General features: G+C 34.8%; 1 protein-coding gene across 2 annotated transcripts in view; it reads left to right on the top strand.

The window, feature by feature from the left end:
• Positions 1–18,432, top strand: part of NCAM2 (neural cell adhesion molecule 2) — a 286,120-nt gene that overhangs the window by 141,517 nt on the left and 126,171 nt on the right. For both annotated transcript variants that reach the window (XM_071563032.1, XM_071563041.1), the window contains exons 2-6: positions 4,432–4,506; positions 5,519–5,725; positions 8,055–8,198; positions 12,687–12,824; positions 15,966–16,083. In XM_071563032.1, coding sequence (XP_071419133.1) covers positions 4,432–4,506; positions 5,519–5,725; positions 8,055–8,198; positions 12,687–12,824; positions 15,966–16,083 — 682 coding nt within the window. The remainder of the gene's footprint in view (positions 1–4,431; positions 4,507–5,518; positions 5,726–8,054; positions 8,199–12,686; positions 12,825–15,965; positions 16,084–18,432) is intronic.

Raw genomic sequence — 18,432 nt, 5'->3', positions numbered from 1 at the left:
ATTATCAAGAAGATGCTGGAGGGAGGTTTTAGTTGAAGCAGAAGTTCAACAAACATTTTTCAGATTTCATTTAAATATTGTCTCCTTTTCCTTTTTAGTACCTTATATATCTTACAGATATGTTTAAAAGTACATTTTTACAGTATACATTTTGAACTTGTTTCAATATATTGCTAAAGGACAGTAGAAGTACAAATGCAAGTGACTTATTGTTACAATTTTTGTAACCTCACTGATGACACCTCACTTCTCTTGCATCAGGTGATCATCTGTATGGACAAATATGACAGGTGTGTGAATTTTGTTTTAAAATGTGAAAGATACTGCTGCTAATGGGACTGAAATCAATTAGTCTAGTAAATATTAGTCCTTATAAATGCAGCCATCTGTCTTCATATTTAACAATACAAATGGACCTCTCATTACTGTTCTTACTTATCTTCCTAAGTGATTTTTAAACCCATTAAAGAATAATTCAGCAGAATCCTCTTAGTGTATTACAAGTGATAATAATTCTTTTATAATGACTGTGATCAAAAGGGATGTGATTGGTTGTATCACCTAATGCTAATAGAGCTCTTTTATTTTGCTGTAAAACTGAACATGTACCAAAGACTGAGTGAAGCCCCAACTAACTTCACTTTTTGCCTGAACAGCTGTACTACAGTAGGGTTACACTCCTCAGTCTACTACTTGAAGAGATCTTTTATATCTTGCCTTTTTCTCTATTTTCTTAATAGGTAGTTAGGTGATATCCTTGGAAAAACTGGAAAAGGCAATATTTTGTCAGATCCATGAAGAAGATACTGTTTATATCTGGGCAAAGTTTAACATAGATACCACCTCGACTGAATTTTTGGACTATTTTCACTGACCTGATTTGCCTGTGTTTTCAAAGACCATTAGAGAAATCTGTTACAAACAACTCCCTTTTATGTTAATCTATTAGCTGTTAGAATACAGCAATAACTTGAGTTGTAAGTACATCACTGCCATGTCCATCAGAGCTTATAATAACCTAATGCATCTCTGTAATTCTTGAAACAGGTTTGGAAGTAATGTGAAACTTTCTGACTGTGTTGTCTCTTTGCAATATTTTACCTTCAGTAAGTAATGATTGAGCCTTCTCCTAGCTTAGTACTTGACTGGTTGCCACACTAGTAATAAGCACGGATTACTAGATTAATAACTTGTGTAATATTTTTCTTTCTAGGTTGCATGAAGCAATATTTTGCTATTTATATGAAGCAGAGCTAGGAAAATGATGAGGCTGGGAAAACGGGACAGATGGCCTTATAATTTTCTATTTTGTAAATATTAAAGTACCATATGTAGGAAAGAAGATTTCCTTTTGGTTTCAGAGATGTAGCCAGCATGTCTCCACAGAGTTTATAGTTACACTTGTGCTAAGAAATTTAGTTGCATTTGAGCCCTTTGCCAAAACTGCGTTACAGTCTCAAATATCTATTTAATTGATGAAGGAAAAATATTCTCTTGCTTTTTCACCTCTCATCATGCTATTTCTTACATTCTACCTTCATTACTTAATCTGCTACATTTGACATCAGTTATTATGTATTGATGTTATTATGGTTATTGGAATTAAGCAATACAATTGTTCTTGAAGCAATACTGCTGAACTGCTAATGTATATATTTCTGAAGCAACTGCACAAGACTGCTAACTCCATAAAAAAATAGTGCCAGAAAAATGATCACATAGAACCTAGAAAGTGGTCTGATGTGAAATAAATGTCTGAACAGTTGAAATTCCCCAACCCCTCTGTTTATTAGTACCTTGGTTTCCAACCAGCAGTCATATGTCCTGAGGTTATAGTGAAGCTTTACCTGACAGGTAAATAAAGAAATGAGGCTTGGAGTAGCCTCCTGGATGATTTATTACTCCTTGATGCTTATTACAACATAAAAGAAAACTTTGTGTGAAACTCATGCCCTTTCCTACACGCAAGTTTGGGTTTTTTGCTTCTGGTAGCATGGATGTAAAGACCATAGATGAGAATAAGCACAGACTCTGACAGTGCTCTGTGTATACTAAAGCAGTCTTCATGGTGGTCTTTGTCATTGTACTGAGAATGGTACAAGTCTGTGGTCACAATTCAGGACATCTCATGAAAAATGTTATTACCCTACATGCATTTGATTTTTTTAATTTATTTTATCTTATTCAGAAAATAACCAGTTCTGTTACATTTAGGTGGGCAGACCAGTAATCTTCAGTTTTCTCTGCCTTTTTTTTGGTGTAGCTTTTGATACTACTGTTGAACAAAAATTCTTGCCTAATTCTTGTTTATCCAGGCTGATTAAATGAAAGTTAATAGAAAATCTATTTCATTACACTTTTCTATTGATTGTATTAGTTATCACATTAATAGGTATGAATACTACTTTAATAATTATTTTTTTCTGTCCTCATCTTTTCTTGAATTTTTGCTGTCAAAAGAACTGAATAATTCTGGGCCTTAGCAGATTTTGAAGTTCTATCATATTCATGGTTGAATTTTGTCATGGAGAAAATTAGTTTGCAGTGTAATACTCCTCATCTCTTGGAGGTGTTTGTCCTGTTGGACTTTCATGCCAATTATATGGAAGGAAACTTGGTGGGATTGTGACATTCACAATAAACTATAACTGGTGTTGCAGTTTTCAAAATGTAAAATATTTCCACATACATAGAATAGACCATAGGTACTGTATTTCCAGACTGAAAATCCAGATTTTTTTGAGCCATATTTTTTCTTAACCTTCAGATACATTGCAGTTCTCTACTATGTAGAATACTGAATGAAAATTCAGATTGCTTTCTTCTTTAAAAAATTAGTTCATTTTTTTGCCTGTTTGACTTCTGCCTTGATTAGAGCTTGAAATTAATGTGATTGATTTATCCTTGTTGTTCATTCATGAACATTTATTTTCCAACTTTGTAAGATAATGGATATTAAAGAGATACAGCCACTTAGGATGATGCTGATGTTGGAGGTGTCATTACTGAAGAGTACATAGTTATTACACATAATTAACCCCTTCAACAATAATAATGTCTGTGTTGGGTAGATTATTCCTAGAGTCATGGGAGCACAAGATAGTTCAAGGTGGAAGGGGCTTAAGAAGGTCTCTCGTCCAGTCTCCTCCTCAAGGCAAGGTCAGACAAAACAGATTGATGTGGTGGGTTATGCCAAGCACTGTCACAGCCCCTTGTCTTATCCCCTTAACACCAGCAAGACAGGGATGAAAATAGGAAGACTGAGACTGAGAAACACAGGAAAATCACTGGCAAATCACTCTTTGGGGCATAACAGACCGTAGTTGGGCAAGTAAAATATATCTACTTAAATGTTTACTTATTTAGGTACTTGGAAGCAAGGGCAACAAATAGTTAAACACAGGGAAAACACCATTTGCCTCCTTTCCAGATTCCAGATACCTTTCCTTCCCATTCCTATTTTTCACTCCCTGTATGATCACTGCCCATGAAGGTTACACAGAGTCCCTTCACTGAGGTGATGGGTAATACAGGAGGTTGGGGTGAGGACATAGTGGTCTATTTCTGCCATTCCTTCTTTTTAACTCTTTTCTTACACTGTTCCTTCTATCTAACTCATTTCCTCTGTTCTGTTGTGGGTTATCCACAGGCCATTCCTTTTGGGGATGCATTTGCTCTCACATGCCCACAGTCCCATCAGGGGTGTTACCAACTGTGTCACGGAGCACCTTCTATCACTTTGGCCTTTTTCCTCTGTTTGGTGTTGTAAGAGGTGCCTTAAACTCTAACTCTTTCAGTTGTGTCCTATAGTGAGTCCATTGTGGAGCCAGATAGAACTGCCTGTATTTGTCACAGCACAACCTCTGACCTCCCTCATGCAGAACTGAGCCCTGCAACCAGACCCTGCTATCAAAACCTTGCTATTTATTCCCAGTACACTTGAATCTGAGAATGTTGTGGGAGGTAGTGTCAAAAGTCTTGATAAAGGCAAGGTAATTGCCTGCCACCCACTGTTCTTCTCTCATGCAGAAAACTAATAATTTCATCCTAGAAGTCAGAGTGGTTGGTCAGGCATGATTTACCCTTGGTCAGTCTATGCTGAGTGTTCCACTTCACCTTTTTCAGTTTCTGGGTTTATGTTTACGTGTATTTCTATGCTTTTTTTCTTGTCTTTCCCCCCCCCCCCCCCCCCTTTAATTTTTTCCTCAGGTTTGGGATATGAGGCTGTTATTCTTTGTGTAACATCTTTATTTTGATTGTTTTCTCTACCTCCTTATGTACTTTAGTTTGAAGCATAACAATGTCTAGCTGAAACTTCAGATTTGCTGAACAGGGTCTATGTATAGAATCAAAGAAATACAAAACCTGACATTATACAATTTAAACTGATAAATGCACAAATGTATTTAGAATCTACTTTATGTTTTTCAGCTTTACTTCAAGTTACAATTTCACTTAGCAAAGTTGAGCTCAGTGTGGGTGAATCCAAGTTCTTCACTTGCACAGGTATGTATTCATTTTACTTACAGATATGTAATTTAAAAAATGAATTTCCTACATATTTAAAACTGAATTAATTTATTTATAGTATTAAATAACATTGGTTTATATTCACATTGGCTTGTGAGAACTGTGTTAAATACTAGGTCTTCACTGGTTTCACATTTCCAGTCTAGAATCTCTTTATTTCACACTCTGAATCACTCAGTTGGAATTCCTTATCGCAGTTCAGGTAGTTTATATCTGTTAAGACTTTTTTTTCGTTAAAATAATTTTACTTATCTAAACTAAGGAGTTAAATAAGCTACTAACTTAAGCCTTAATATCCTCTCAAACCTAATGAGAAAGCCAAAGAGTTTCTGGTGAGGCAGTTACCACAGGAGAAGGGTTTGCATTTGCAGCTGCCTGATACCAATCCTTGTTGTTGCTGTGTTGGCATCTTTCATTGACAGTGACACATGGCCTGGCTACACTGAGAATGTAACTGCTTGATGATTTGACCTGTTGCTCCAGTGACTGCTGAACAGCCTGTGTGTCTTTGCTTTAGGACTTTATACCTGACTGTGGGCTTTTTTTCCCACTCTTGAATTCTTGAGTTGCTATTTATCCTCTCAACAATCGTACATCTGCCTGCAATTTTGTCTTGCTAGTCTTTCTACAGACATTCTCACAACTCATAATTTAGAAATTAACTGACATTATAGTCTCACAGAATCGTTTAGGTTGGATACGACCTCCAAGATCTTGGAGTCCAATCTTTGATTCATCATCACCAGGTCAACTAGACCAGGCATTAAGTGCCACATCAAGTTGCTCCTTGAACACCTCTAGGGATGGTGATTCCGCCATCTCCCTGGGTAGCCCAATACAATGCTTAGCAACCCTTTCTGTGAGGAATTTCTCCCAGAATTTTACATAAATTCCTGAAACTGTATAGACTCTGAACTGAATAGGCTTGTCCGTTGCATAATGTCCTCCTGAACTGTTAAATTTGAGGGGGTTTTGGTTTCTTTTGCAGCCATTGGTGAGCCTGACAGCATAGATTGGTACAATCCCCAAGGAGAGAAGATTGTTTCCAGTCAAAGAGTAGTTGTTCAGAAAGAAGGAGTTCGATCACGTCTGACCATTTACAATGCAAATATAGAAGATGCTGGTATATATCGGTGTCAAGCAACAGATGCCAAAGGACAAACTCAAGAAGCCACTGTAGTTTTAGAAATTTATCGTAAGTAAAGTACATAATTAACAAATAAAAGATGTTTTAAAAGCCACTAGTATAGAGAAAGTAAAGCCTATCAAAATATCTTCCCCCTCTCTGAACTTTGTCTTCTGAATAATTCCATCTCCTGCATTTTAGTTAAGTAGCTATTATGACAAAGACTTAAATTAAATGGATGGTCACTTAGTAATATTGTAGATCACTTTCCCCCTGTATTTTAGAATGCCATCTTAGGAGGGTGCACTGTATGCCTCTCAAAGAAATGAGAAGATATGAGAAAAAGAGTTTGATCAATGTAATTCTTATTCAAATATATCTATGATATATTACAAATATGTGCATAGATAAAATTTATTATTATATAAATAAAAGTTTTTATTACAATATGTGACATGAAAAAACTGGAGTTTTTACTGAATTAGTTATTTTTATGTCAGTCTTGATATTCTTTGCCTTATAATGGAATTTTGACATAAAGCATTGACAAGCTTTGTGTGATAAGAAATCAAAATGAATTTGAATTGCAAACAACTAATTGAGTATATTTCAAAAATAAATATAACCTACTGTAGTAAGAGATTCTCTGAAAGATTTGTTGTTGGTTTTTTTCTCACGCTAGTTGAATAACTTTGCATTGTACTATATTCTTTAGATCAATCAAAAGTGCCTAGAAGCAGTATGTTAAATTAACACAGTGAATAAGTAAGGCAAGGTCTTTATTGGATGGGCCATATGCCAGCAGCCCTTTAGCTGAGTTAGTCTGTAATTTCATTGGAGAACAGTTTTTTCTTAAATGCTAAGGAATGACAGTGAGACAGAAAATACAGAGTAGAATGCTGAGGCGCTGCTTCTGAGCAGTACAGATAACTCAGATAACAAAAGACATACAATTAAAAAATATGTTTTGATTAAAAAAACATATGAAGGGAGATAGCAGTTACAAGTGATTACATGATGAGTTGAAAGCTGGCAGTGCAAAAGATTTCAGGTTTTTTGGAATTCATTTGTATGCATAAAACTGCCAGTTACTCCTTTAACAGGCTGCTGAGCAAGGTAAAAGTCTTTTGAAGTGTTTGTATGTGGTAATTTTAATAATTCCAAGGTCAGACAAACCTAAAATCCTACACAAAAAATGTCAAGGTTTGTGGAAACTGACATAGAGAAATTTCCTTATTCATATTTGTGATGTATGGTAAGAAAAAGCAGGATACACAAGCTATGAGTCATCTTAGAGCCTGACTCAGGACTCGCTGATGTCTGTGACAGGGTTTTTTTCTGTTTTACGTGTGATAAAATTCTTCAAACACTTCATACAAAGTATATAAGAGCTGTATATAACAAAAGAGTCTCCACCTGCTGTGGGAACTGCATGGGGTATTTGAGCCTATATCAATACAATAAAATGGACCTGAAGCTACATCTCTGCTTTATGTTCTCCATAGTGTCCTCTGACACATAACTGGCCATCTTTGATCGGAGAGAACATAGGCTGTTCTGTTTTGGTTTAATTTGGAGTGCAGTAAATTCTCCCAGAATTTTCTTTGTCAGGGAGTTGGTTTCCACATTAGATCTTGTATGACATCATGGATTAATACTACCTCGAACTTCCAACAATAAAATACTACTGAATTTATCCAAACCACTAATAAATATCTTTTCATTATTTGGGATTGGAGAAATGAAAAATCAGCCCTAAAAAATCATGTTATTTCCTGAAAATAATTCTACAATTTCTTATGACTTAATAATACTGTTTTTTCATGTAATTTCTCACTGGCTTTTAAGGTTTTCTCTTTTACTCAGATGATGTTTTTCTTTGTTGGTGAGACTAAAATTCTACTTTTTCAGGTAGTTTTACAAATTTTTGTTGTTTTGATGAAAAATTTTATAGAATAAAGACATGAAAGTTTAATTCAATAATAAAAAATTGAAGAATAAAACAAAAAAGAGAGTAAATAGATTACTAAATGAATATATAAACTTTTAAGACCTAGAGTTTCAAAACTGGGTGCTGGAACGTTGACAACAATGACAATAGACATGAATGAAATGAAAATAAAACATGAACAGTTTATGTAAAGAAAAAAATAATTTTCATAATAAAATATAATTGTAAATTCATTTTTACAGACAGTGGAAATCATATGTCTAGGACCATTTGAATCTTATCTGGGGAAAATATATTATAGAAATAATTTTTTATCACAACGTGATATGGCTTAATAGTCACATTTGTCTGATTTTGGTGTCACATGTAATTTTAATGTTAGTGAACTGTAAGACACTTACTGTATTCTGTTTTTTTGGTTTTGTTTGTTTGCTTTTTCCTTTTCAGAAAAGCTTACTTTTCGAGACATAGTATCTCCACAAGAGTTCAGGCAGGGGGAGGATGCAGAAGTTGTTTGCCGTGTCACCAGTTCACCTGCTCCCATTGTCAGCTGGTTGTATCGGAACAAGGAAGTCACAGCTATTGCTGACAGTTAGTATTTTGGTAACTCTTTCAGTTATACATTCCAATTAATATTAAAATATTTTTGTAAAAGAAGAGTAATCACGTTATAGTGGGGGCGTTTTATTAGCCCATCAGCTTAAGTATAATTTAACCAGGTTCTGTGATCTATAGAGAATCCATATCCAATGTGTCTTTTTTTCTCCAACTGGGAATTTTGTGTAGATGTAACATGACTGCCTAAATGCCCAAAAGATTGCTGGGAGCTTCTCCACAGGAACTCTTCAGGGTCTGCCTTGTATGTAGGAGTTCAACACATTTTTAAAATACACAGAGATTAACTTCACTGTGCACACAAAGCTGTTGCACTGACCAGACACCACATTGGCTCTGGGATACTTGCACAGTTGCTCAGAGAATTCCAGGTGGAGCAGCTTTTTGCACTATTGTGAGAGTTTGTTGTATGAGGGTAAGTTATCCTGTGAGTTAAAAGCAACTGGGGATGTAAGTAATCTGCATAGGCTAGACTGATAAAGCCTAGATGAAGATAAACTTCATCTTCCCTACATGCTAGTTCTAAGCCTACAGAGAGACAATTAATTAGGCACTTATAATTTTTTTGACTTACCCCTTCAAAAACTGTGAATGATTTTTCAGTGCTATCTATATAATCATATTTACCTGTATGGAAAAAAGGATTTTCCGCACTTTCTGGAAATGGAAATAACCTTGTTAATGAATCACCTTATCCACCTTCTCATCAAGTTTTATCTCTGTGTCTAACGAAACTCAGGGTAGCAGTATGCACTTAAAGTTCTTATTATTTAAAAATTAATTGCTGTTTTTAATAAAAATGAAAATTCATATTTTATTTTGTGTCTTATGAAATTAAATAAACAAATGTGGAGCAGTTTCTGAGGGAAGAGAAAAGCTTGGTTGATGTTTCTAGACTCAGCCTAAGATTCCTGTCCATTGTGAAAGAAAATTTTGATTAAACTTCCTTCTTATTTTATATATCCTATTTCTTCTGTTGTCTAGATACAGAGACTAAAAAGAAAAACCAAACTTCTATCCCTAAAAAAACTGATTGAAATTTTGAGAGATACAGATATATATAGATATAGATATATACAAATATATAGATAGTTATAAATATATATCTATAACATTAAACAGTGAATGTAGGTGAGATATAGAAGATTTTGAAAAATGAGAATTCTGAAAACAAAACAAGAATTTAGGAGAATGTCATTACATAGCCTAGTATGTACCCTAGAGCACAGCAAAATTTGCAAACTGTAAGCCAAAAATTCTTCTAGCTTGGGTTATGAGACACTAAAAAGACAGGTTGGAAGGAGCTCTGAGCAACTTCATCTAGTGGAAGGTGTCCCTGTCCATAGCAGTAGAGTTGGAACAAGATAATATTTAGGGTCCCTTCCAACCCATGTACAAGTGCTTCCTGCTGATTGAGGATACTGTCATTATATACTTAGTGTCATTTTTAAAGTGACATGAACTTCTCCTTCACAAACCTACCAAGGGATAAAACATAGAGAGCAATGATTTCTAAAGAAATCACACATTCAATTCACCTTCCATTTTCTAAATTTTGTTTAAATATTGTCTGTAGGAATGTTTTTCTCATGGTGTGCCTAGTTTACACATGGAAATATCTACTGCTGTATCCATTATATTTTGCTTCACTGAAAGTAGAAAAGATATCCAACCCACACCTGAAGTTTTTATTTCTTCTTACTATGTGAACCCTAATGTTTTTTCCCTGTTTTAAAGAAATAAAGATGACTTTCAGCCTTCATTCTCACACATTAAATGTTTATGTTAATTTAAAAAAAAATGGCTACCAGTGGTTAAAGAGAGGCTGGATCTCACCTGTTTAAAACATTTGAAAGCACAGACACAGTTCTCTGGGAATTGTGTAGAGACAGGAAAGAAAAAGATTATATAATTTGTATGTGGTATGTGTGAAATGGCATTAATGTTCAAGCATGACTTTAATAAACCAGACATAATTAGCATAAATGTGTTGAGGGCATTGGTGTCCTTCTATCAGGTGAAGCATAATTAAATTTTCTTTTTTCATTTCTCTTCATTTTATGATAGAATTCTTGCTACTGAAACAGAAGTCCTTTCGTTGCTAGTTAAAACTGAAAGCTATTAAATCTCATCATCCTCCAGGTTGACACTGGTGCAAATAGAACATGACCGCTGAATAACAAGTATGCACGTTCTTCAAAACCCACATACGTGAACTGCAGGAAGTAATTCTCCTCAAAAGATTCCATTAATATTGACTAGTTTTTGTGGGTTGACCTTGGCCAACTTCCAGGGCCCCACCCAGCCACTCTGTCACTTACCTTCCTAAACAGATGTGGTGTGTTGACCCTATCTGGATGCCAGGTGCCTACCAAAGCTGCTCTTTTTCATGATCAGTCCTCATCTTCAGCTGAATAGGAGCAGGAAAATACAAGAAAAGGTTCATGGGTTGAGATAAGGATGGTGAGAGATAGCTCACCAATTGCCATCATGGGAAAACAGACTCCATTTGGGAAAAAAATAATTTATTACCTACCAAATCAGAGCAGGATAGTGAGAAATAAAAGGAAATCTTAAAAGAATATTTTCCACATAGACCTCCTCACTTCTTCTGGGAATTAACTTTATTCCAAATGTTCTCTCCTCCCCTCCGGCAGTGCTGGGGGACAGGAATGGGGTCTGTGGTCACTTCATCACAAGTTGTCTCTGCTGCTCTTTCCTCCTTGGGCAGAGAACTCCTTACACTCTTCTGCTGTAGTGTAAGGTCCCTCATGTAGTAGATGGTCCCCCATGAACTTCTCCGATTGAGTCCTTCCCACAGACTGCACTTCTTCAAGAACTGCTCCAGTGTGGGTCCCTTCCATGGGCTGCAGTCCTTCAGGAACAGGCTGCTCAAGCATGGGTCACTTTTAGGGTCAAAAGTCGTGTCAGAAAACCTCCTTTGTTACGATGTCCTCTATGGGTCCACAGCTCCTGGCAAAAGCTGCTGCAGCATGAGTTTCCCATGGGGTCACAACCTATTCTAGGCATCCACCTGCTCTGGTCTGGGGTCCTCCACAGGCTGCAGGTGGATCTCTGCTCCACCATGGACCTTTGTGGGCTGCAGAGTCACAGCTGCCTCACCATGGGCTGCACCACAGGTTGCAGGGGAATCTCCACTCCAGTGCTTGGCACACTCCTGCCCCTCCTTCTGCACTGACCTTGTTGTCTGTGGGGCTGTTCCTCTAGCACATTCTCACTCCTCTCTCCGGTGGCACTTGCTGTCACACAGTAACTTTATCCTGGAGGTGCTACAACTCCTGCTGAGATAAAGAGGGAGGTCACTCACCAATTACCAGCACAAGCAAAATGGATGTGAATTTGGGAAAATATATTTATTGCCAGTTGAATAGACTTGGATGGTGAAATACAAAAAGACAGAATGAAAGCAACATCACTCCTTTTTCTCAGTCTTAACTTTTCTCTTTTGTTGCTGACTCCAAGAAGTGCAGGGAGATTGAAGAATGGTGGTTGTGGTCAGTCCATAAAAGCTCCTGTGTGGGTCGTTTTGGTGGGTTACAGTTGTTTAACATAAACTTGTTGCAGCATGGGGTCTTATGTGGATTTCAAGGTGATATTTGCTCCAACATGCTCTCTCTTGGGGCCAACACATCTACCTTTAAATTCAATGCACTAGTCCAGGCAGAAAGGAGAGGAAAAATTAAATTCAGGTCCAGTTTACTCTTACAGATTATAATTTTGCTGTTGCATGTGCAGGAAAGCATGTGCACAGCTGTTCAGAATCTGATTTTTTACAATGAACTTCAGCTACTCAAAAAGACCACTGAATTTCAATTTGTGCTGACTGTGCAGAAGGTAGAGTGTTTGGGGTTTTTTATTATTATTATTTTATTTTGTCTTTGTATCCATTTCTATGAAGTGTTAGACTGTGGTGAGATACATCTTTGACTGAGTAAGAGTGACTGAGGAAAGGAACAGGAAGAGGGAAGGAGAGCAAGCAAACTGAAAATCGTTAAACATAATGATGTAGAATGGACACAGAAATAGTTGATTTATCTAGATAGGGAGGCAGTATTTTGCTATTTTTTGACAAATTGCTTAATTCATATTTTTGAATATTTTTTCTCATTTAATCTTTTTTTATATATTCTATGTAAGTGCTCATGAATATTTCACTCATTTTGCAATAAATTGTAATTTTAGTTAAATTTGATGACTCCTTTGGTGACTAAGTAGGAAATTATGGATGGAAAATCCAGACTGAAATTCAGGAAATGGCAATGTATTTTGAAATGAGAAAAACTAAATTTCTCAGCTGACATTTTACTTTTAAATCAACAAGTGTTTTCTCAATGAACATTTATGTTGTACAGAGAAACTACATGAATATTACTGGTTTAAGTTAATATTCCTGATATCATCTTGATTGATTAACTCCATTTAATCTCTTACTTGCCTTTCTAGATCGATTTGCAGTATTAGCAAACAATAATCTCCAAATACTTAACATCAATAAAAGTGATGAAGGAGTATACAGATGTGAAGGAAGAGTGGAAGCGAGAGGAGAAATTGACTTTCGGGACATAATTGTTATTGTGAATGGTAAGGAGTAAAACCTGGTGAATTGACTTGTTGCTTTATTTGATTATTAGGTTTTATTTTAACATATATCAACTTCTAAAAAACACTGATTAAACTAGTTAATATAATTATCATATCTATTTAGTATTGTTTTTCTATAAATGTGCTTACTTAATATTGAAAAAAAAACTACTCCACTGTGTAAATAGAATTCATTACATTTCATATCAGTAAACATAAATATGTAAAACATAGTCATTGTTATTAATCATTCACAGAACATTAACAATTACTGCAAGACTTGAGTAGCAGAATATAGCAGTTCTGTTCACCCTGTATTTTTCAATGTTTTGTCATTTACAGTTAAAAGAAAACTCTGATTGATTTTCATAATTATTCACCCTCAGTGCATTAACATACTTTATGAACTGTTCAAAATGTCACATTAAGATTAAAAGTCTTAGTTATAGATATTTTAAATTTAACTTTATGAGAGATAAAATATATCGAGATTTACCTAAAAATTTGCATTATACATTTTATTAGTTTATAATAAACCTCCAAGAAGGAAAATGAGTGTAGACAAGATGGAGCACTTAACTCTACGTCTCTTAAATTCAGCGTTGACCTATTGAAAGATAATCACATATTGCCTGGAAAGGAAACAGTTCATAAAGGTCATTTTTTATCTATGCCCTCTGTTTAATGTCAGTTTTGCAATGAAATTTTTTCCACCATGCCTATTATGTTCTGAGTCTTAAATGCTTTGCCCTTGATTGGTCCTTCTTGGCAAACCACACTTTACAGAAGGCATTATGTAAGTTGAATTTTCAGTAGAAAGAGCAGGTTCTGGCACAGGTATTGCTAAATCTCAGTAGTCAAGTAGCAGTCTTTGAAGCAGAACTCTTTAGATTGTTGTAGGTAACTCATTATGGTGCTGCATTACCTCCACTCCTAGTTATCTACAATTCCAGCAGTGCATCTGGTAGCATTTAAAATACTGAATGAGATTTTCTTCTGCTGCTATTTATGTATATGGGTATGAATCTGCCTTCTGATCACCTTTCACTTCTGATATTTATATATGGTTGAGCTGAGAGCAAACTCGTATTTAAACTAAAACATTATATTGCAAACCGTAGTCTGACTTCACATAATTTATTGCTGGATTATAAACACAAATTGGGTTCTTTATACACTTATTATGATTCTAAGATAAGAATTCTAGCACTCACCTCTAAACTTCTTTGTTGGGAGGAGTTGCCAAATGATTGATTCTGACATGGTTGCTTATGTAGAATGGCACCAATTAAGAGCTATTTTCTGCCTCATTTATAGTAATAAATAGGTTTTCCTACATAAAATTAAATGTATAAAACTTGGTGCAAAATAGGTTTTAGAATAAAATGCAGAAAGAAATTAAAATTGTAGTGCTATTTGGTTCACATTTTAGTTCTATCCTATGTATGTAAAAGAGCAGAATCAAAGATAAACAAATATTCTTCCCAGTAATAACAATGAGAAAATTAATTTCATTTCATTGTAATTGTTGTATCTCCTGGAAGATTGAGGTAGTCAAGTAATATTCTTAACCAAGTCATAGCCCTGTAGTTCTTAGCTGTGAGCAGTGAAGAACCTGCTGCTTCTAAAGAATTGGTTCATCTCCTTATGTTCCCAAATATATTTTTAGGTCTAGACATTAGAATGCACTCAAAAGTAGCTAAAATGTATTAGACACTTTCTAAGTTACATTTTTTATTGAAGATGAAGGAATTGCTGTTGCACACCACAATGGTTTTGTATGCTGAGTAATGACACAGGCAATTTCAGATAGGAGAGAAGTGATCTGTGAAAGAGAGTAAAACCACTGTGAAGAAGTGTGAAAAGTGCTTAACAACATAGAAAACTGATAATTCTGGTACATGATTTTATGATAATTTGATATCTTTAAGGTTCAAAAGCTGGAAAGGCTTCTGAAGTAGAATATTAAAGCTGAAATATTTGGTGCAAAGCAACAGAAGTTGCTTCTCAGCAGTTGGTGAGATAAACCTGCTAAAGTGCACTGGGAAGCCAAAAGCAAATTCATTGGGGTTGCTTGTTTCATCTTCTTTTCTCTAGTGAAGTATAAAGGTAAAAGGGACAAGTCTGAGTCACTCTGACAGGATGTTCCTGCTAGCAGAGATGTGTATTTTGTGAATCTCATGTCATTTTCCTTTTCCTCTTGATTTCTTTGACATTTCATCTTTTACACATATCCTCTACTTTCCAATCTGCTTGGATTGATTTTTATTTGTATATTTCACAGAATCATAGAATGGTTTGGGTTGGAAAGGACCTTAAAGATCATTTAGTTCCAAGGCACCTTCCACCTGACCAGGTTGATCAGAGCTCCATCCACTCTGGCCTTGAACACTTCATATTTATTAGGCAATGGAAACAGATGTAGGAGAGATGTAGTAAAATTACCATATGACCAGATACATTAATTATCAGCCTATGAGTTTTTATGTCTCAACTATTATTCCATTTTTTTCTGTCAGGAAGAGGTTCTCTGGAAATAGTTGCAATTTTAATGATAATTTAGTAATAATTTTAGCAATAACCCATCAAAACCAGAAAGCATTTGTCACTCTCAGAACACAATTACAGTTTTTGCAAATGCAAATAGATTGCATCCACTAGGTTCTATCACATTTCCTCTTTGGAAGCTGGTGATACTCCTGCCCAGGAAGTATGCAGGAATTCAGGAAAAATAATTTCATATTCCTAATCAAGTCTCCTGCATACAGATACCTGTTTTAAAAGCACTGTCTGACAGCAGTGTATAGTTTTTGTCTTATGTATAGTTTTTTGTCTTATACATGTTAGGTATAACTTTAGTCATCTTGGAATGTTCTGAAAGAAAATTGGAAAGCTGCTGAAAAAGGCTTTTAAAATTATTCTATTAAAAATTGCTACAAATGTCCTTATAGTATTAAAATTCTTGTGGTTAAGAAAAGTAAAGAAATACTTATAACAGTGATTCATATTGTAACTTGATCCCTAAACATAGCCATAAATTCCCAAGTTAGCAAAGGATCTATCCTATGTATCAAATTTCTCCATAAACACATAAAATATTTTACTTTTCCTTAATAGGACACAATGTTTTATTTTTTTCAGTTCCCCCTGCAATTATTCTGCTTCAGAAATCCTTCAATGCCACTGCAGACCGAGGAGAGGCAATAACTTTGTTCTGCAGAGCCACTGGATCTCCTCCACCAGAAATCAATTGGTACAGGTAAGTTCATTTGAGGGCTGCACATCAGGGCATGTTGTTTTAATGCCTCACGATTTTCTACCACAGTCCATTAGCTATGCATCCTTAATTTCTTTACTGAATTTTAAGAACATTTGCTGTCTGTTTCTATTTTAACTGCTAAAACTAGATTAAGCATTATTAAGTGAATGAACTTGCACAAATCCAATTGCACTCAGGTTACCAGCAAGTGAAATAAACATTAAAAGTAACAAAAGGACCATATTGTCATGATTTCTTCACATGTGAGCAGAAACAAATAAAGCTGAAGAAATGAGTCCATATCTCAAAAACAATAGAACAAAAGTCTAACAACTTTTCCACATGTGAATGCATTGGGTAAAAACATAGGCATTTATGCATTAAAGAATTGTCCAACACAAATCAGCAATACTTGTAAAAAAGATAACATTTTCTATATCTGTAAAAATAGATTCTAGCCTGAACTCTCCATTTTAATGAGATTCAGAAGGAGGTATGGCTATAGACACCCATAGGACACGGGAACGTTTCATTGAATAAGTTTCAGTGTAATTTAATGTAATTTTAAAAGTGTAAAATTCTTTGAAAATGGAATTGCTTTTAAAGCTCATGTGGTTTTTTGATTATATCAATGACATGAGCATAGTAGAGCTATGTCATTTGGGAACACTTACCATATAACATTTGTAAAAATTTAAATATCTATACACTCTGTGTTCCTTCAGTTCAAACAAAGATATGCATCAGTCCTGGGGTGTAAAGTATCTCAGCACCTCATACCAGTGCACATTTCTATTTCAGACTTGAATAATTTGCATCTACTTATATTATTTCAGGTGAATTAAAAACTCATTCCATTTTCCGAATGGGTGTAGAAGGGATTTCCATCAATTGTTAATCTCCTTTGGAACCTTTGAACAATGTTAGAATAAGGTTATCTGCCTTCAACTGATACCTTCATCTTAATTTGCCATACATCAAATGTGAATTCAGATTTTTCTCTTCCGCAATTTCAATCCCAGTAAATTTAAATAGAATGTGGAATTAAGGAATTAATGTGAGTTAGAATTCAAAATTAAGTGAAGAGGAGGAAAAAGAAACCCAAAATATGTAGAGCTCAAATTAAAGAACCAATACTGAATTCAAGCTATGGTTTAATATTACTTTTATTTATTGTCTTTGAAGTAATTTTTCACAGTGTCTCTCTTACGTGATCAAAAACACTAAGAGTTGCCTGAAATCTGCTATCCTAAATGGTTTTGGTGTAAGACAGCCAACATTATAGTGTATGTATTGTTAAAAAAAATGAATATATTTCTGCAGTTTGTGGATATCCCTGTTTATAGTTGGTGGATTTTTTCAGTTTTTTATAAATATATATTTTATATTAATATATAATGCATATTATAATGATATATATTTTATATATATATTTTATAAACTTTACAGAGGCACATTTATCTCTTTATATATATTAGAGAGACACTTATCTCTATGTCCACTGACCAGAGCCTCCTGAAGGATTTCCCTTTGGTTTGACAGCCCTTGAGGTGCTGACTTTTTTAAACTATTCATTAAATATCTTTTGCAAAGATTTCATAAAAGCTTCACAGGCTTGTGAACTGGATATTGAATATTATATGTGGAAGTTTCTGTTCTGTTCCATTTCAGGAATGAGAAATATTGGCTAATCTGCCTCCCTTACCTGTTGGTTTGGCTTTTTTCCTTTCATTCTCTTTTTGTTTTGTCTTATTAGATTGTAAATTCTTGTCAGTAGAAAATACTCATCTTTTTATATTTCCTAACAGTGAGAGGTTTAAAGTAGTAGGTGAGAAAGGCCTCATCCCTGTGAGAGGATATTATTATTGATATGCAAACAGGAAAAAAAGAATGGAGGCAGCTAAATTATTTTTTTAGAGAAAGTAAAATTTTCTAAATTTTGTTCCAGTACTAAATTTCTGCATCAAAATTTCTGCATTCTCTGTCCTGTACAGTTTAGGTTACTTTTCATTCCCATATAGGTAGGCAGTTAAAGGAATTCAGAATCAGCTGATCTGTCTCTTTTCTTTGGTCTTAACTAAGAAATATGTCAAGAAAGAGACCTTGGTTTTCTACGAGACTTTAGATGTTTTTTTATTTAAAAATTAAACTGAGTGTAGGAAAATTAGATCAACATCATCCTTCTTTGTTTTGAGAAATATCTACAAAGCACTGTCAGTGGTAGGAAAGTATATCAAAACTGATTTATCTAATATTCATATGCTTGGCATCCACTGAGAACCTGACTGAATCACTTTCTCAGAATCAATGGCCAATTATTCCAAATTTTATCTTGTTTAGATTACTTTT

Source organism: Pithys albifrons, chromosome 1 (genome assembly GCF_047495875.1).
Source record: "Pithys albifrons albifrons isolate INPA30051 chromosome 1, PitAlb_v1, whole genome shotgun sequence".
Lineage (NCBI taxonomy): Eukaryota > Metazoa > Chordata > Aves > Passeriformes > Thamnophilidae > Pithys > Pithys albifrons.
Note: the sequence above shows the minus strand (reverse complement) of the source record. Positions and strands in the feature narration are given on the sequence as shown.